This window comes from Onychostruthus taczanowskii, unplaced genomic scaffold (genome assembly GCF_017590055.1).
Source record: "Onychostruthus taczanowskii isolate IOZ18803 unplaced genomic scaffold, ASM1759005v1 scaffold63, whole genome shotgun sequence".
Lineage (NCBI taxonomy): Eukaryota > Metazoa > Chordata > Aves > Passeriformes > Passeridae > Onychostruthus > Onychostruthus taczanowskii.
Genome location: NW_024504012.1, coordinates 1,625,470 through 1,646,575, shown reverse-complemented (window position 1 = coordinate 1,646,575; position 21,106 = coordinate 1,625,470). Strand labels below are relative to the sequence as shown.

At 39.1% G+C, this 21,106-nt stretch overlaps 1 protein-coding gene across 8 annotated transcripts in view; it reads right to left on the bottom strand.

Annotated features, from left to right (window-relative positions):
- RALGPS2 (Ral GEF with PH domain and SH3 binding motif 2) overlaps positions 1-21,106 on the bottom strand; it is a 112,241-nt gene that overhangs the window by 13,890 nt on the left and 77,245 nt on the right. For 5 of the 8 annotated variants that reach the window (XR_005953810.1, XM_041420025.1, XM_041420028.1 and 2 more), the window contains exons 9-16: positions 19,802-19,939; positions 18,831-18,921; positions 16,414-16,481; positions 15,624-15,759; positions 14,581-14,732; positions 4,983-5,037; positions 1,682-1,759; positions 32-137 (exon numbers count right to left, since the gene is read on the bottom strand). Coding sequence is in view for 5 of the 8 variants with exons in the window: in XM_041420025.1 (XP_041275959.1) it covers positions 32-137; positions 1,682-1,759; positions 4,983-5,037; positions 14,581-14,732; positions 15,624-15,759; positions 16,414-16,481; positions 18,831-18,921; positions 19,802-19,939 (824 nt within the window). In the remaining 3 variants the exon portion in view is untranslated. The remainder of the gene's footprint in view (positions 1-31; positions 138-1,681; positions 1,760-4,982; positions 5,038-14,580; positions 14,733-15,623; positions 15,760-16,413; positions 16,482-18,830; positions 18,922-19,801; positions 19,940-21,106) is intronic. The other 3 variants (XR_005953812.1, XR_005953811.1, XM_041420029.1) reach the window with 2 other exon arrangements.

Below are 21,106 nucleotides of genomic sequence, written 5' to 3'. Positions count from 1 at the left end.
AAAATTAATTTATTAAAAAAAAAAATCTTACTGTAGGTTTTTTGCCTTCTTTCAACAAAGTCTTCCTCCTGAGAACACCTTGAATAGTAACTGCTCCTGGATACAAATGAACAGCCAAATCTTCAGATTCTAGGGAGCTGAAAGGAGCATGTGAAGAGTTGTGTGAAAAAGTATTTTTCCTAAAGTAATTTTCCAACCATTACCAAAAACTAATGCAAATACCTTTATTGTAATTTGAAAATGTCAACTTTATATTTATTTGACTTCATTGTGGGAAAAGACTTTGGCTGTTACAAGGAATTGCTGTTGTGGAATTAACACTCGCAAGCAAAAGTGATCAGAAAAATTAATTAGCCAAGCAGGTAATCCTGAATTAAAAAATTAAAACTCAAAACAGGACTGAAAGACAAGAAAAATTAATTTAAATAAAGTAAATGTTTGAAGTACATTGGTACAGTTGCTGTACATGTTAAACCTCTCCTTCAGCCCTCGCAGCAAAGATTTGACTATTTTTTGGTTAGAAACACCAGAACCATTAGCACATCAAAAACAAAGCACAGCTCAAACATGCACAATCCTTAAAATATCTGAAAGCAGGGAGACTGGGAGGGAGCAGGAATAAAGAGTAGAAACCCAAACCACAGCTGTAAGGTGTTTTAATGCAACTGGTGCTCTACTGATCATCTGCCCTAGGAAGGACTGGGGAGCAATGGGCTGAAACAAAGGCCAGGTACAGCACTGAGGAAAGAAAACTGAGCTTGATTAAAATTACAAAGCTGACTGGCTTCAAAAGCATTTCCAATCAGAGAAAAGTTACACCAGGAATCATTTCAGTGAATGTCAATCAGAGCGTGTAACTAAAGTGCTGAACCCAGCAGCTTTCTAGAAAGGCCCAGAGATTGAACAGCACCCGAAAATCATTGTGAAGGAAGCCAGGATTTGTTGTTTCATCCATCCTATGTCCAAAGTAAACTGGAAATGTGACACACACTTTCACTGCAGCACCTACTGAGGATGATGATATGGAGACAATTTTGGACACTGACAGATGTGAAGATGGGTTTAATTCAGTGAGACAATGCTTGCTTCTTAACATGACAGAGGCTTCACAGTCAATGGCAATTTCCCAACTACAGTGACACAGCTGGAGACAGAATGTGTATCCATAAGGAGTCACAATAATCAGTTATGTTACTCTGTCAGCTTGCAAATACTATGTATATTAAATTGGGGGCAATTTGAATGTCTTACTCATTTTAGGCACTCTCTGATTTCAGGGAAGAGGAGCAAAGAAATTCAGTACAGAACAGCCAGCAAAGAAAACATCTGGAATGCCATCCATTAGCACCAGGAGCAGCTCTGTTTCCCCATGAGAACTACCAGCACTGCTCCACAGTGGCAGGCAGTTCAAAAGCCACCATGGCAAAACTTCTTTAGCCTTGATAGAAAGATCCAATGGTTCAGAATTTGGATTTGCAGACTGGAATGACCAGTCCTTATGCTGATATGGAATAAGTCATTGAAGGGAAAGTTTTAAGTCTGCAGAAAAAGGTCTCTACCTTTAGTTTGACACATAAGTTAGAAAGGGAACATCAGAAAACACCCACTTAATTATTAAACCAAACCAAATCACCAACAGCAGAGGGAAGGTTTGACACCTCTGTGTGCAGTGGGATTGTACCTGCTGGCCTTCATGTGGCCTCGATGGCCATTTCGTGACACTCTTGTCCCCGGACCGAGAGAATGGTACAACCTGTTCCTGTTGGATTCCATTATAAATTGTATGTATTACATATACTTTCATTCACACAAACAGCACCACTGCTACAACAGCACAGAACTTTTCTTGTGTGCACATCACAAAGCCACTTCTTCCACGTAAGAAAAGGCGAATAATTTTATTTAGAAAAAGGCATGCAGAAGTAAATAATATGGGTTTTCATTTAATCAGATGTTCTCTTTGTCAGAACTCACAATACTGAAGTGTTTTACTGGCACTGAAGATTAACACATTTTTAAAGCAAAGTCTGCATTTAGCTTAGACCAAACAAATGTAAAGGAACCATACTGATAAAACTTATCTTGAAATCTACTTTAGATGTTACTACAAAAATGGTTTCACAGTTCTACAAGTATGAAAACACAGAAGCTGTTGGGCTGCAAGGAACCACAAGCTCTGTCAAATTACATCTGATGCTGGTTAAAATCCTGTTGTGCTCAGTAACGTGGAAATCAGCTCAGCAATGTTTCAATTTTCCAGTTCATCTGTGGTGTACACTTTACCTGTAAGCCCCACATTTTAAATTCATTTACCTGATCCATACTTTTATCCCTATTCAGGAACTATGCCCCCCAGACCTGCCTTTTGAACACTACTTTCCTTCACTGAACTTTGTTTTTCTCAATCAAAACCTCTTAATTGATTGAATTCCACTGAAGTCAACATAAGCATTGGTGAGGCACTTTGTCCTCACATCCTATTTTTAATCCATTTTTCTAGCTGCTTGTACTCTGTTGAAAGACTGAAGATCAGCAATTCTGTGGGAGCAGGCAGTTAAGTACAAGCCTTATTATCAAAAAGATATCAATGAATCACCATCTACTAACCTGTTCCACAATTTGCCATCATTTGTTTCTCAACATAACAGATATCTTTGAACTTATGAATTATTTTTCAGAACACACTCAAGATATAGGTAAATAAAACAATAAAGAAAAATAAAGTAAAATTGGCTGCTTATTTTTGTATACTTATGGCATGCAAATTAATTATGTTTTCTTCTTACCTTTAAGCTTGTTTTTTTATTGCATAACAAGGAGGCTACCACTCTTGGAATCCTGCTATTTCAGGGAAATCTACTCAGAGACACTCAGGATGACAACCAGTGAGACTGAAGTGTCACTTAATACACTGCCCTTAACAGGATATAACTGTAAGGACTTTAAATTTTAGTCCTTCCAGTAATTTTGATTGTCCTGAAGGGACACTCCAATGCTGAAAACTCTTTCTCAAGTTTCAAACTAAGATTCTGTTGCACTTAAAAACAACCAGTGGCTCTAGCTCTCACCTCTTCTGCATTCCCCAGCCACAGGCAGAAAGGCCAGGAAAAACAAGAATACATTTTACATTTCCTTCTGTTACTTGGAGAATCTGTGTTTGGAGGAATTGTTTTCTTCCTCTTAAGGGATATGATGCAGGTTTAAGCCTTTTTACCCTTTCTGTGTGTAAAACACACAGAAATACTGAATTCCTACTTGCACTGCACAGAAAACAATTATTAACACTGAATGTATCCCAGTTTTGCCAGAGTTGTTAATTCTAGGCAACTAATGCCTTTCCTTCACTTAAACATCTTTATAAAGAATTGAAACCACTGTGCTTTACAGTACAGACCAAAACCAGAGAGAGACATTCTCTAGTTATCTTAAATTTTGACACTTGCATGTCAGTGCATTACATATGAAATTTTAAAACATGCTTCATCATCTTATAAAGCAAGGAACAGACTCAAGGTTGCTGCAGATCTCTAGGAATTTCACATGTGGTGTTGGGAATGTCTGTAAGGAATCATATCCCTCTCCCTGGAAGCAGGCAAGAGAACTCACCTGAAACACAAGAAACCTCCAACAGGGTCCCAAAAGCTCTCTCAGGAGAGAGGCAAGTGCAGAAGGCAAGTGGAATTTGGAGGAGGAATCTTCTGTTTGACATGGAGCAAACACTTGAACTGGGGGAGCCTGGGGCTGCCAGTTCTCATTAGCACAGACATGAAAAGCCTCTGCTTTGCCTCCACACAACAATTCTGAAGAATGTTATCATAAGTTTAAACCTAAATCTTAATGTTTCTTATGCTGCTCTGGGTAACAACACCATTTTTTCTAATTTAATGACTTTTTGTCTTTGAGAAACAACTTGATACCAATACCCAATTCCATAAGGCAGCAGGGAAAGGAAAGAAAGAAAACCTTTTGAATGTTGTATGTGCTTTGTGATGCAGCCTGCAAGTTAAGAGATTGCCTTTCTGACCCCATTTGTGTTCTCTGCTCATGTGGAATGTTACCTGATTAAATTGTTAAGGGCTTTTCCTCATGTATGCATTCATATTTAAGGCATGAGGCATCCAGGAGTTCACCTTTGGCACAGAGAGATTTTCAAAGACTTCTTCCAAAATTTAACACAGAACTTTAACTGCTTCAATGAGTTAAATCAGAATATCTTTGTGGTAACAGCTTCCAACTAAAAAGACAAAGTTTTTTGACAAAAATTCCTATGAACAATGTAAAAGCATGGTAGAAAAAGTCATCCATGGCAACTCTGAAGCTGATGGATCACCTGAAACTGTGTTATAGAAGCAAGCAATGCACTGTATTGTGCATCTTACTCAGCTGTGGGAAGGTGAATATTGCACCTTTTCCTGTGTTCAACTACAGCTGTTTGTCTTTTTCCACATTCTCAAATACAACATGAGAATGGGCTGAAGTGGACAATGCCACCTGAGCACTCACAGGTGCTGGAAAAGGAACAACTTGTTAATTCTGGACCACAAAGTCAGACATTAGCAAAGGTAATTGTTGTGTAACAGTGAAAAGAGGATGAGAGACACAAAAGAGGTGACAGTGTCAATGACAAGAGAGTAAAGGGACTGTGAACAGATGAAGTGTCTCAGGGAAAGTGAAAATGAGAATCAGACAAACACAAACAGCACATGTGATATCCACATATATAAAACCTTTGGGGTCTAATGGTTCTCGGAGCTCCTTCAAGGATGTGTGCACTGAGTAAGCACCCAATTAGATAAAAGCCCTATTAACCATTAGTGAGCAGAAGGTGTTTCTATGCTGCTTTAACAGATCCAGTGAACTTACTACAGCTTTTAGTGCTCTTACAGGCAGAAGATCTCTAGTTCAGTGAAAAAAAGCATTTTCAGGACCAAGTGAGAGACTCTAAGTAACAATGTACACAGAGAAACACAGGTTTTTCTTACCTTTCAAATGCTGGCCAGGAAGTCTCTTCACTGAGTTCAGAACCATCACTGCTACCTAGAGAAATATAACAACAGATGATACATTAGTTCTTCATCTACAAACCATCTCTGTCAATTGTATGTAAACAAATCAGAATATTTCAGATTCTGAATATCAGAATATTTAAGATGAAATGCAAAAAAGTACTTCAGTAAAATACTACAAGGAAAACACTTTGTGATTTGCTTCAGCAATTTCACATAAACTGAGATGGAGATTGAAGGGACGGGGACTCGTTCCACATAAAGAAGTTGAAGAAAAGGAACACTAATAAATGGGAACCTTATTTTCAAAATATAAAGAACACCCTAAACACAGATTTGTCTGCATTTAGAAAAACAGGTCACTTATTTAAATAATTTCTTTTCAAGTCACAACAGTCATGACACAGAGGTGCAAATTCATTGCTGAATCTCCAGTACATGATTTGAGAAGTCTTAAACAATTTTTAAAGCTATCTCACACTTACTCTATCAGCTCACAACAGTATTATTTCCTTCTGTGCTTTATAAACTAATCCACACTTTATTTTAAACACTGAAAATAGAGGAAAATCCCAAAACTCAAAAGTCTGATGGATCCACTTGTGGCAGTCCCATAAATAAGACAGTAACTTTACAATTCCACTAAATCCCATCAGCCTGAAAATGAGCATTTAAATACAGATACAAGGTGGGTGTTAGCTCTAATGTTAAAAATCAGCAAATAATTATCAGTAGGGATGCTGTTAACAGGAATCAGTAGCTTCTATACATAATTCCAAGCTGTTGCCTTGCTGCTCTGCACCTTTCAGGACACCCCAGCTGCCCACAGGAGCTATTATCCTTCTTCACCACTTCAAACCAACATTTCTGGCTCCAGATAATCCCAAAGCCTAAATACCAGTGCATTTCAATGTCAGTCAATGCTTGAAGTCACCTTTCAGCACACGAACTTGTCACCTTGCTTGCTCTGCTGCCTGAACACCCATATATAAGGGAAGCAATAAAATAATACAATTATTTTGAAACAAACAAGAAAACAAACAAACAAAAAATCTGAATCAACGCTCCTTACTCAAGAGTTCCCTCAGAGAAACAGAGGCTGAAAATGGGAACCAGTTCCCTGTAATTTTAAACAGAAAATCAGCAGGGAAAAGCAGTGCCTTGAAAAGTCATGTGTACAAAGTAGGTCTGGATATTCACTGAGTAAACAAGGAGTAAAGATGGAGGCAATAAAGATTTACACACAGCGGGTGTAATTCCAGCCAAGAGCCATGAAAATCTCAGCATGGGCTGAAGTTTCCTCTGTGCAAAATTTGAGAAAAAATACAAGCCTTTATCTGCCAGCCAATTCAACTGAGATGCCTCTTCTGCAAACATTAGCTCAACATCCACGTATTAACACCATCTCTGTGGGATACTAGATCATTTGGTCTCAGCTTATTCTGAATTTTTCCTAAAGGAAAGTCCTAACCTGGTTCACACCAACACTACAGTAAGAGCCATTTGTATAGTGGAAGGAGCTATGAAATAAGAAGTGATGTTCCAGAGGAGGCACAAAGGGCTGCAAGCAGGGAGGTAAAATATTCAACAGGTAACTTGTGCATCTTACTCAGCTGTGGGAAGGTGAATATTGCACCTTCCACTTCTTCCAGAGGAGGCAAAAAGGGCAGCAAGCAGGGAGGTAAATCATTCAACATTTGCATTGCATTACTTTCTAGAAGTGCCTTTAAGTTTTTAGTGCTTCCATTTGCAGATCACTGATCCTTAAGCAGCCAGCTCTGAGCACAGAAGAGTAGCACAGCTACTCCTGCTGTGACTTACACTTCCTCTGAGCTGTGGGGACAAGTGACCAAAGAGACCCATTTGCTACGGCTGAGTAAGTGCTTGCACTTCAAGTGACACTCTCAGACTGAATCTATCAGCAAACATCCAGGTGCCACAGGGCAGGTGAGCTAAGAAGTGGTCATAAAAATAAGCAGAAGTTCTGCTCAGCACAATTTCCAACTGCCCTGGCAACGTGGAAAAGAGAATGTGTGAGTTGAGCTCGACATTATTCCAGGGACTTCTATACAGAAAGACTACCAGGTAAATAATGAACTATCCCAAGAAAAAAAAGGAGTAACCAGTGGAGTAACCTATCCAGGTGGAGGCTGCTGTTACAGAAGGAGTCTTTGCAAAGTCCTTACCATTTCCTGGAAGAAACAACTGTCACTCAATACTTCCAGCAAATTCTACAATCCACGCCACAGTGAAAAGCTCAGTGATTTACTCCATCCTAATGAAACCACAGCTGCCTTACATTCCCTGTAAGGCAATACATGAAGCCTCTTCTAATTTATAAGCATGGTTTGGGGATGAGGAGAGAGAATCAGATGTAACAATTCAGAGACAACTTTAGGCAAACATTTTGGGTAAGATCTCCCAGATGACTGTCTTTGAAGAAGGCTCTTTGTGGTAGAATCTCCTACAGCAAGACCTTAAGGTGCTGAAATCCTTTTAGCAGTTGGAACGACAATTAGGATGGTACAGTTCAACCCCAACATGAAAATAGTTTTCCTTGCATATAATTGAAGTTTTCTTTGTGGTTACCTGGAGCAATCTGTCCTGCAAAATGGTGCAGCAATTTCTGTCAAGTCATTCAGCCAGCACTGAAAGCATTAGGGAAACCTAGAATCGCATTTATTTTCTTACTATTGCTTAGATTTAGCTTTATATTAGCTAGAAGCACAGATTTAATATGACTAGAGCTCTACTTAATTTAGGCCCATGTGATAGATCCACACAATTAAGATCCCTAATAAGACAGTATTATGAAGTTATTGTTTGCATTTAAAGTAGGCTGATACATTAAAATTCTACCTGAAATGACATTTTGATGGCAACTGTATCAGCCTTGCTAACAAAGTTATATTCAACTGCTGTGCTAAGTACACTACAGAAAGATTTAAAAGCTAGTGTTACTTTGTAAAAATACAAAGCAATCTAGATCAAGAGCTAAAATGTCACCTATCACAAAGTGACAATCCTTGGTACAGTACCAGTACAGTGAGGAAACCTATAGGAATTTGGGGGGCTTTGTGAACCCAAAGTTTCACTTAGAAAGTTAAATCTATACAGAAATTACCAATTACACTTAAAAGAAACATCAATTTTTAAAAAGTTGCACAAAACATCATAGCAATTGATTTAACATTTACACTGATGCCTACAGGAGTTGTAAAACTTGTAACAAAAACCTGGAAAAGGTTGAATTTTAGTGTTTGACTATTCCTCTAACATCCATATAAAAACATCTCCAAAAGGATTTTTTAGATTCTAAAACTCTCTAGGAGATACTTTGCAAGACACAAGTTCTGATACTAAAAAACACCCCTTTCCTGAAAAGCAAAACAAAATACCTGACATCCCTCCTTCCAAAACAAAACAGAGGTAAAAGGGACTGGTTTTAACTTAATAAAAGTTAGATGTCTAGCCAAGTTCTGTTTAAACATTAAGTGCACTATTTGAGTGTCACCTCAACTGGAAATATTTCATTCATTCAGTACTCTAAAAATATATCACCTTCTTAAATTCTTCTCAAGTATGTACTCAATATTTGAGTTTTTCCAACAACCTCAAGCAAGCTCTTCAGGTTAAACTTAATAACAAATCCTAGGTAGTATAAGCCCGTTCTGTTAATGTTCTAAACAATTTTTTTGTGTTTAGTGGCTTTATGTAAGAAGCCACTAAGCACAAAACACTATCTTCCTAGTTTTCTTCATTGCTAATAAATTTATGGTGCAGGATTGAAACAAAATACAATCTTTATGAAGGTTTTTTCCCTGTCTTAGGAATAACAGCATTTGGTAAGATGGCTTTTTTGCTAACTGTGCTGGTGATTATCTGAAGAGGCTCAGGATTGTCTGCAGAGCCTCGGCACTGCAGCTCTGTTCAGATGTGAATTTTCTGCTCACATCTGCAGATGTGCACATGCAGATGGATGTCTGTGCTCCAGGCACACAAACAGCATGAGGTTCCCAGTTAAGGGATAGGGAATGCTTGTGCTATCCCACATCCACTCCCCTGGTCACGGCACCCACTCACTGCCCCAGGTCTGGGGGTACTGAACACTTAACACAGGCTTTCTTTATCCAGAAGTTAGTCCCCAAAGTTAAACAGGTGTTAATATAAACAAACCAACCCCAAAGAGTTTAAAAAGTCTTCAGACTAAAAATTCTTTCCCCTTCCCAAATCTGTCATCGACACTCTCTTGGCTCCGGTTACACTGCGTTTCCAGAGCTGGGGACGGACCCGACCGAGCTTGAAATTCTACCATGAAAACACACAGAACTGGTCAAGAGGCACAGCCCAGCCCAGCCAGCACCACAGAGATGGGCTCCATGCCCTGAAAGCTCTGCTCTGCTTTGGTGAGTTCAAACCACATTGCAAACCCTCATATATAGTTCATGACTATTTAAGTTTAAGCAACTCAGCTCTGGCTCCCCAGCTCACCAAATACAGATGGCAGGAACTCTGGCAATATCATGCCAGAGAGCTGATAGAAACTTTTAATACCATCACGGAGTTTCATTGTAAAAAATCAGCAAAAGCAAATAACCAAATGGATAAAGATGGGGCAGAAACAGGGGGTTTGTACAACTACCTTGATTTAAACACATCCAGAGTGTGAGCCTTGGACCAAGCAGTACCAAGAAAGACTGGGGCAGAACTGGAGTGCCAGACTGGATCTTCTCCTCTCAAATCCAGGCACCTACATGTGCATTTTTAACCCCTAGTATTATACAGTTTTTAAATTTATCCTATCACTAAAGAAGCAGAGTTCACAATAGCAACACTGGGTATCCATATTTAAGGCAAGAGATAGGCACCCATATAACTCATATAAAGGAAATATATAAATAAACCTGACATATTTCTTCTGCCTGAAACCCTACCTGAAATCTGATCTGATGACTCAGTCCTACACACCTGAACAGCACAGCACAGGTTAAAGAATCAAACAAACACTGGCTGTGTAAAGGTCTTCCCTACTCTACAGGCTGCCAAGACCCCTGAAAGTAAATGCATACACTGTATACCTACACCTATACTTCATTTATTTAAAGAGAAATATAATCCCTCGTAGAATTCAATAACTTCGAGGTGGTGACTTAATAGAGGAATTCATTGAAATGCTGCTTTCTCATATGTATTTCATGCCAGTTTAGGTTTGGAAATGTACTGTTCTTACAAAGGCACTTTCTTACATTAATTCACACTGATTTAGAATACCTTTCTTTGACTCTGCAGCATTAATTGCTCCAATTGCATTAGAACAAAGGCTGAAGTTATTTTCCAGTGATGGCAACACACAAACAAGGGCAAATGTTCAAGAGCTTTAGTTTTTCCAGAGCTTTCATCCATATTATTGTAGATCAGGAAAAATAAGTGGAAAAAATAGCTTAAAAAGAACTTGAATCCAACACTGCTACAAACACAACCCATAATTGTGTCTTTTGAATTTTTAAACACCTCAAGTTACAATCTCAATTTCAGCAGTGTTTCTGTGTTCATACCTTGACATCTGTTTTTGAAGTGGTATGCATGAGACAGCACTCTCAAAGAGTAACTTCCTTAGTAAAACGACTTTGCATCCTCTAGGTTAGATGCTCTAAGAGGAGAAAAGCCACATAGAAGTAATGTGTGAAGAGAAGGGCCTATTTTACACAGCTCCCTTTACTGTTCCTATCTGAACAATTTGCCATTTTAAACAAACTCAGCTTAAGAAATTCAGTAATGCAGCAGAGCCAAATTGGTGGAAAGAAATGGTGGAAATCCAAAGCTGCTGAGAACATTAACGAAACAAGCTGAACATTCCTGCAAAGATACTTAAGAGCACACTTAAGCAATAAATACTTTGAAAATGTAAGAAAATTGGGAATTAATAGAGAACCATGTATTCTTTAGGAAAATATCTTATGAATTAAAGGAATTTCATGCTATTTTTGAGTGGAACCAGGATCTAATAAAATCATCTTAATTTATCCTACTTTTAGGTGAGGAGGTGACAGGAGGCAAATACAGGCATGAGAACAGGTGGTACAAGTGTGCAGGTGGTTCCTTGAAGCCAGCCAAGAGCAATGCTCACACCTCAGGAGGGCAGAGTGTACACAGTGACCTCACCAAAACAGTGACCTCATCCAAACACAGCCCTCCAAGAACAAAACCACCTTGTAGCTTTAGGCCTGGCTGATAGCAGTGAGTGGGGGTTCTCAATGAACTTGCACTGCAAAGTAAAAGCATCTGTCCCTATTTACTGAAAGCACATATTCTGGACTGTCTGCACAAAACATTTTCAGCACTAGTCATCTGTCTGTATTTGCTTGTGCTGTCTCTCAGAAGTGTCTGAAATCAACAGAAATAAAGTGGGGCTTTAAGGACTCAAGCCATATAACCTCTTTTTAGCCACCCACCTAAAAATGAGATTAATCATACCCTTGAGGATTTCAATTCTCTATGTGATTATAAAGGGCTCCAATTGTAACCAGCTCAAATGCAGCCATCTACTTTATAAATGCTTAAAACTTATGAGACTATTTCCTCTTGTAACACTCCTGAATTCAAGAGAATATTTCCCATCTGACACTGTATATGTGACTGGACAAGTGTTTCTTCATTCTTATTAGGACAGCCCTGGCACTGCTGGGAAAAGATTTCTCACTTTTTAAAATCTTCTGTCCAGATAACAAGCACCTATTTATAATATAGGAGGATGGCAACAGAACCAGAGGTACAGCTCCCTGATTCCAGCATAACACATGACCATCAGCTATGGAACACCTTCCCACAGCTCTAGGAACAAGAACTGTTTTGACCCAAGCACAAGAAATCAGTATAAAAGAGGCTGTATCTTTAATATTTTTGAGTTTGTTTGTTTTCAGAATGAGTTGAATGTACACACTCACCCTCCAATAGCTGAAATTGAGAAACTAATCTGATAAAGGACTCTGACCTTGGCTGTCACATCACAGATCATCCTGTTTTGAGCAAACCCCATGCCCGTCTCACTTTCTGCATTGCTGCTGCTTTAGGAATCATTCATTGCAATGAAAAACGCCCAGTTAGTATATTCTTCATCTGTGAAAAGTTAATGACATGGATGTAAAAACTGTAGCATGCTCTGCACCATTCCCAGAGTGGACTGTCAGCCTTTCCCAGCAGGGCATAACCAAAATGTCCATCACCACTTCCATGTGTGCTTTAGGTTACAAACTTGCTGATGGATTCCTGTGGACAGTGCTGTTACATTGGTGGTGTTTTGATATTTAACAGAGGCAGATCCTATCAGATCCTCCAATATGAAAGGTCTGGAAAGGTCTAAACACTTCTGAGCCCCCAAAACACAGGAGTGATTTAAAGCAGCATTACAGTTGTCTTTAAAGGCACATTCAAGGTGCTGACATAGCAGAAACTCTGTCCATGTTTTGAAGAAGGATCATTTACCCAAAAAGTAAAGTCCTATATAGGCTTATATGTAAAAAAGGTAGTCCTGTTTCTAGAGCAACAGGTTTAAATCCACGTTTATGGGCAAGGTGAGGAATAACACTCCTTTCAGTACACACATTCAGGAGACATTTTCCTGACCGTCTTTTGAAGCTGTGTTGTAGAATACCATAAACCTCCTCTCTGCTGCAGTGACTGTACTAATTCCAAGTCCTGAGTAAACAGACTACTTCAAACATGATGGAGGAACTCAGCAGCTTCAATCAACTTCCTTAAATCCTGCTGAGGCAGCAGCACAGAATGCCAGACAACTTACATTTCCAAGAATTCTGCAGTAACAGATACTGCAAACCTTCAGAACCTACCCTCTTCTTCCATACATATTTCTAGCACCTCTAACAAACTTTTCTGTCATTGAAATTTTCATCATAAAGGAGCAGCAAAAACAACACCACTGCTGGACTGTCAAAACAGTGATAAAACTGAGTATGGGAGGCTGGAGATGAAAGAGAATGGGAGAGGGGAATTTCTAACAGCAAATGCTGATCTTGCACAAAATGCCCAAGTTTGCTGTTTTACAAGTAATTTATACAAGTCGTCTAAAGTGGCAATTTTCTTCCAGCTTGTCAGGTCATGCTTGAGCTAGTGAGCAGAATTGAAAAATTCAGAGAGGAGACAAAGTAGGAAAATCCTGTATTCTCCAAAACGTGAAAATGGTGACTGGGCCTCAATTGTACCTTATGAAAAACTGTCTGTGAGCTCTGGCAAACCTTCCCTGCTAGGCTGTAGTGGAAGTAGAGAAATAATTTACCCAGGAAAAAAAAAGGATTGACTGCAGAGAATTTCTTAGGTATTTAGATAGAAAACATCCATAAAACACTGCCCTGAGAAAAGGGCAATGCCACATTTCAGCAATGGTGACAAATGTTTGGGTCTCCTGCACCATGCAAACACCCTCTCTTTGCATGGTGCAGGAGACCCTGGGAATGGAAGCTGCCTGGATGCTGAGGAGAAGCACCATTTCTGATGGATGGCTTTGAAATGGAAAACTTTGCCACAGCAGAGAACCTGAAGGGAACAGAGACAGGCAATGCACATTAAACAGTGGAAGTTGCCTGATGTGAACAGGTTCACTTGGACTAGCTACTTGGTCTAATTCCATATGGCTTTCTCCTCAAGAAAATGTACAGCTCCTGAAAGCAGCATCATCTGACAATCTGTGACCTTGTTTCCTTCCATGAAGGCTACAAAGCAAAACTGCTTTTAAAATTTAGTTATCCACAGAAATGTGAAGCACTACAAGGATCTTTCATCATCATAAATGCATGAAAATGTAACACCATTGAATTCTATCAAACAAATAATTCTGAGAAAAAGGACTGCAGTGAGAGGTTCCATTTGTCAGCCCCAGCTGCAAACAGGTGAGAGGCACTTGTGTCCTGTCCTCCCTCCACCTAAAAGATCTATGTGCAACAGGAAGAAAGAGCACCTCTTCTCACAGAGGAAACCCAGGAAGCAGAACTTCTCAAAAAAAGCACCACCCTAAATATATGAAGATAAATAATTTATCAAAATTTAGTAGATTCTGACATTTTGAGGTATTTCAAAGTTAGATTTCTATCTGCTGTCGAAGTCAAAAGCATTTTGAAATTATGCTCTTAAAACTGTCAGTGATTTACACTGTCAAGTCAATATGGAATTTTAAATAGAAATCCCACTATAAAACTTGAATTGATTTAGGGGGGAAAAAGATAATAGAAAATCATGTCCCATACTTCCTTCCAACTCCATTGAGGAAGAGGAGTATCAGAAGCTGTTATCACTAGCAGGGATAAAGAAAAAAAAAACCCAACCAACCAACCAACCAAAAAACCCCAAACAACAAGAACAAACCAAAACAAAAATGTTTTCATAATTTCTCAGTTGATGGTGTGTAAATGAAGCCACCCTCCTTCCCCTACGTTTCTCAGGTTTGTTCGACAGCAGAAGCAGTAATTTGGAACAGCACTGCTGCAGGCTCAGTGACCAGCCACTTGTGCTAAAACCTTTATTAAAAGCCCAGGCAGTGCATGGGTGTGTCTGCAGCTCCTACCTATTGAAATTCCACTGGACAGGGTGGAGCTCTCAGCCTGCCCTCGGGAGGGGACGTGGGGCTCCATGACGCTGTCATCCAGCAGGTGCCGCGGTCCCGCGTTGGGGAATGTCGCGCTTTTAAATTCCGCCGTGTTCATTTTGTGTATGAAACTGGAAACCAACGAGGACGCAACGTTACAACCTCGCCTTTGGGACGTCCCAAGAGTTGCTTTAACATCCTGAAGGATTGTGTGCAGCGTGCTCCTAAAGCCAAACTAAATCATGGCCAAGCCATAAGCAATTGTGCACAAATTGGTAATTTATTAAATAAATTAATTTATTAAATAAATTAATAAATTAATTTACCTGAATTACTGGTAGGAATTGCCAGTTTTAAAACTGCACAGAACTCGTGTAACAAAGATGAAGTCAGGAGTACATTAACAATTACTTTCAATATCTTCTGCTACTTTTATCTTCTATAACACATAAGTGAACTGGACCATTGCATTCTAGCTCATTAAAGGTAAACTTAAAAAATAGAGGTTATTCATTACTGAGTAGCTACAATGTTGCATTTTGAAGACATGACAAGGGAAATTATGAGATAATGATCAAGGTATTATTAGAAGTACACTTAGATGGAAAAAGCCTGAAGCCATTACTAAACAGAGTTAGTCTACAAAGAAAGTCCATAAAGGAGTCTCCCTGTAAAAATACCAATCAAGCAGTGATAAAATTTTGAATTTGAAATAATTACAGTGGCATTGAGTTACTAAAAAGTGATAGTTTTGCCATTCAGAAAGAGTTATTCTGGTTAACTCACTGACTAATCTAATCACCAAAACTTCAGCCTTGCTATTTTAATTCATTCTCTTTGGTTGGGATATCAGCATTATAGTTCTGAGCTTGCTACCTGGCCAGAAATTGCTCTGTGAGCAAAGTACTGTGTACAAGTCCTGCTGCTTTTTAAAAGCAAAGCTTTTGTATTGAAAACAAAATACATCACTTCAAAAAAAAAAAAAAAAAGCTCAGGATTTTTAGGTTAAGCAAAATGCTGACTTGTATCCCAGGCTGTGACATTTCCTATGTCCATGGGGTATCAGGTTCCGAGGTGAAGGGGGTGTTGGTGGTAGCAAGGCTCCTTCAGCCGCAACAGTTTTCCTTCCACTTTGTGGAGATGCTCCAACTTCAGAGCCTGGGAAGAAAAAAGACATTATTCCCAAGTAATTTCAGAATTACTGTCAGGGTCACTTATCAGAAAATCATGGAAAAATTGCACAAAACTTTCTAAACTCCCTGTATAAGAGATAGCTTCAGTAAAACTCATTGATCTACTGATAATTAAACCCCCTGCACTTCAGGGCTTTTGCACAGGATCAAAACCAAACACACTTACTTCAAACAAACCATCCAGTAGAAGTATTTTGCGAGTCCTAAAGGTGGCTGCATTTACTATACCAGCACTGGGCATGTCCCACTGATTCTACATTTTTAAACCCCTGCCTTCAACCACTTTTGGCACTGACCAAGAAGAATGTTCATTTTTGGAAGCATATGATGCCATGAAAAGTTTAGATGAAGGCCCTTCTGTCTAGACACAACAAAGAATGAATATTTAATAAGTCTTCACCCCAAATGACATGAACAACTTAGTGCCACAATACATACAAGAACCTAAAAAAATTACTCAATTCCCTCTTTACAGATCACCTTTAGACATTTTATTACAAACATGCAGTGTTTAAACTTCACACTTCTTTATAGCCTCAGGCAAATATTTTCCACGTCTGCAATTCTAAAATAATGCACATGACAACCTCAAGTCTTCTCACATTTATTAAGCATTTACCTACTAAATCTTCTCTGGAAGCAGCAGAGTGGGGCGTGCTGGTCCCTGGTTCTATCTTTAATGAAAGTCTGCATTAAAGAAACATTAAAAATTACTTATCAGGAAATAAAAATATAAGCTTATGAAAAAGAATTTTTAAAATTTATGATTGTAAGCTGCCTGATTCTGTGATTGCATGGAATACTATGAAGGTAATACAAACAGTGCAGAGTTATCTTTAGCACACGCTATTTCCAAACTTGATTTTTCCTGCCTATTGCTTTGGTTCACACAGACCACCAGGACCTCCAGTGCCCTGGGAAGGCTGGCACACAGACAAAACTGCTACTCCAGCTAAAATCTGGGAAAGATAAAATTGAAAATAATACACAACTTCCCCCCCCACCTTGGCTAAAATATTTATTCTTGGAACACTTCATATTTTAAATTTTTTATGAAGTGCACTAGTGTGCCGAGCACCAAGTCTTTTGTCTTTACTGGTTCAAAAGCCAAAATCCTCTTCTGTGTTTTGGAAAATACATTATCAACTTGATTTCAGCCATAATTCAAGCCTTTTCTGTAAGTTTTTAATGCCATTTCCATCAGGCCCACAAAGAAGGCAGATTATAGGGGCAGATAACTCCAGGAAGATTAAGTGTATCTTGTCCGCACAGTTTGCAGAACTAAAATTTTTGAAACTACTAACACTGAAAAAGCATCTATTTAATTTTGGGGAGCAAAAGTTTAAAGTTTGAGAGATCCTCTCCCTCCCATTCCAGACAGTATTGCAAGGATTCATTAAAATTTTATAATTTAATTTTTTCAAATGACATGTATTCAAGTCACAGTTGCTGTTCTCTAACTTCAACCTTTTTGCTGATAGACACCTTAGGGGATGAAAAGTAGAAGTGCCACTTTAAGTAACAACAATTCTTCAAATACACTCCTCGACCATAAAAACATTTAGTCTGGAGATGTACAAAACCCATCAGTGCAAAACCAGACGTTGTGAACGGCAGCCATGCTTCTGATTGATGTGCCATTGTCTCCAGTCATTGCCCTGCTACCAAAACATGGATTGTACAGGATGAAGAGACAGCAGCTCCTTCATCAATCAAATTCCCCCTGCTAGTCAGTCCTACCCAGTGAAGGTGAAGGAAGGTTGAGAGTGGAATTCATTAATACAGTGTCCTAAGGAGACACTGTAGGTAAGAAGCTTGGGTTTGGGTTAACTTTTTTTTTGCCCTTTTTTTTTTTCCTTCCTTCAAATGTTTGACCACAGAGCTTTACTCTCAGTGATAGACAAGTGACACTTCCCAAATCAGGCTGTAGAACATCCCAGGAAAAAGGTGAAGCTGGATGCTTCCACAGGGACACACAGAGAACAACTTACAAAGCTCAGAACAGAAGCCACAGGTGTGAGTCCTCGTTAACTTTCTCTGACATAAACTGAAGGGTCCCCATTTGCTGCCTTGCAGTAAATCCAAGTCAGGGCTATTAAATGGCAAAGCACAGCTGTTCCTAAAGTGAGCATCCCCCTCCTGCCATTCCAAGGGAGCTGCACAAGCAACCAATTCAAACCTTCTGAGGTGACAAACTTCCCGGGCGGGCAGGATGGGAATGGGTGGGGAACCTCCTCGAGCACATCAGCCAATGAACAAAACCCTCCTTCATAGGCAACAGATTTGCCTTAGGGTGTTTCCTATCCTCAGTTCCTGTCTCTTGCCAGAGATTTCCCTCCCCCAGTTTTGCTGGTTGCCAAATCACTCATTACAGTAATAATCTTTTAATTAAGGACGTAGAAAGCTTGGGTGGGAGGCTGGGAGGAACAGGCAGAGAGGAACAGGAAGTTGCCTCTCAAAAATCAAGTGCTTACGTTTTACTCACACTTTATAACCTAATCAAAGAGGAAAATATAAAATGAAGCATTATCTGCATGTGAAAGCTGTAAGTCACCCTCAGTAAAAACCTGGGAATGGATGCACAGATGGTTTTGTTCTGATGAAGAATGACTTAAGCCATTTCCAACCTCAGGATTCCTCTTAATGACAGAACAGTGTTGCAGGTGAGCCACGTGTATAAAGTCTTTCTCAGCAGACCAAACCCACCTGAAGAAAGGGCTTGGCGCAGTCTGGCACAGAAAAGGGAGCAGCTCTGCCATTCAGCTTGTGGGAAAGTGCCTCAAGCACAACATCCTGTTGGAATCACAGCTGCTCACAGCTGCTGTGTCTGAGGTACATCATCATACAATCACAGAATGGTGTGGGTCAGAAGGAACCCTAAATCTCATCTAATTCCAACTCCCTGCCATGGGCAGGGACACCCATATAATATAATACAATTCCCCAATGCAAGTTCAATCTCACAAGTGACAGGCTTTGAGTTACAGAAGTAATTTTGTACTAAGTTATGGTCAGTTTACAGCATTTTGTACTTACTTGTAATTGTCATCTTCTACAAACTTCTGCAGTTCTTCTATGTACTGAACTGAGTTGAGATATTTTTGGACATGAGGCAACATAGGAATATCTGGAAAACAGACAGCATTCATTGACACTGTGCCACTCACTGGTAAGCAAAGGTTTTTTCCCAGAAACTATTTCAACAGATTCAGATCTCTTGCCTTTTTATGTAAGATGGAGGTACAAACTACAGGCCCTAATGATACTGAAATTTTAGAACTTCACAGAAATTCTCATGCATTGAGCTGACACTCGCCAGACACACAAACCCCAGAGCTGCCCATCAGAGCACACGTAAGGGAACAGTAAGACAAGATCCTTGACCAAACCAAAGGCCCAGAACTGGAGTCTGAGGACAGCCACATTCATTCTCTTTACACTGAGCTATCAGGGAAGCCACAATCCTGTGCTAATTCATATTCCACCATCACAACCACAGCATTAGGACTTTACTAGAATGGGAAGAGGACTGTGAGGGAAACCATCTTTGAAGAAAAAAATACATTATCTGATCTATGGACAGAACTATAAATGTCCAAAAGACAAGCTGAGTGTATTTTATTATCTCCAGTAAAAGTACTATTGCAAAAGAAATCCTATTTTTAGAATCCAGTGATAAAATTATGAACACAGGGATACAAGCTTATAAATACCAGTAAAATTACTCTTGAGTATGATGTACTACTACACATTTATCATCAGAAAATATATACTGCAGTTTGCTCAATGTAGGAGAAAGGCAATTTTGTTCTGTCTCCTCACCTTGATGGGTGATTGTCTTAAGCAACAATACTAGACTAAAGTAGACTTTTGGGCAGAGAGGATGAGTGAGGGTGTTAATGGCATTCACATGGGTTCAGCCTTACTTAAATTGCATCACAGCAGACAAAAATTAAAGCTTTTTAAGTTCTCCTCTTTAACACTGTGATATTTACACACTAGCTTACCATATTCACACGACTGCTGCAAATCTGAGATAATTCGAAGAATATTGTTCATTAAATTTGTTCTTTGCTCACTTTCCAGAATGCTTGCTGTTGAGGGGTAGGCAGAGTCAATATAGGTCAAGTCTGACAGATAAATACCTGAAATGAGATTAGAATGAGAAGTTTCTTTGTTTAATGTCTTTCATTGAGCAGAAAAAAACCCTGCCATCAAGAATATTCTGAAGAATTTTTGCTTGCATAACATTAAAGTAGGGTGACAAAAGCATTGTCTCAGAATAGGATTTTGGATTTACCTGGGAAATAATTTTAGAAATCTAAAAGTAATTATAAGGACACGCACAGCAACTCATAAACCTCATCTTCTCCACAGCACCAGTTTACTACTCTCTTGACAAATATGAAGCATACTAAACACGTAATACTAAAATACACTATCAAAATTAATTGTTTAGGAAGTCTACTACTTCATTCCTCCAAAGCAGCAATTAAAAAACAATAGAAGGATAAATTATACCCAAAACACTTCAAGTTAAATTAAAAACTCAAGCTCAGCAACATGGGAAAGATTAACTTAGAGAAAATGGGCAACCAGACTGAAATGAATGAATCCTGCAGTTTGTAATAATCACAGCTCCAAAGATCCAACAGCTTTCTAGGTAAGTCACTTCACATCCCCTGCCTGCCTTCTTCCCCTGCACTGCTCCTTCAATCCTTTGATCATGTAGAGAGGAAAATCCTCCTCCTTACACACTAATGCTTGTAGATAAAACGTTTATTTTATTTCTAACCACAACTCCCTTCCTTGAACTTCGCCTGTTTGTCTCAACTAAGCAAAGCACATCCTGACCAGCTCTGCTGTTCAAAGGAATTGGCCTGCATGCCTTGCATCTTTCACAGATATCCCAATTTAAAAAATAACACAAACTTAAATAATATTATTTAAGAAACTTGTTTCCATAATAGGGAAATTTTTAAATTATATTTTACTTCACCTCTCAGCCTTGTACAACCAAAGTCATAAAAAGGACTTTGGATTTACAGGTGGAAGACTATTAATACAACCTCACAAGAACAGCAGTTGTGTTTGTATAGCACCTAACCAGTACAGTCCTCAAACGTGAGCTGGGAAACTCTGGGCATCCTTCCAAAACCAACACACACACACACACACACACACACACACACGTGTGTGCGCACACACAGAAACAAATTAAAATACTTGTGGTTGAAAGGTGACATATAAAAAAGTGAATAAAAAGGTATTATACATGACCTGATATACTACTAAATCTCTCAATTTTCTGT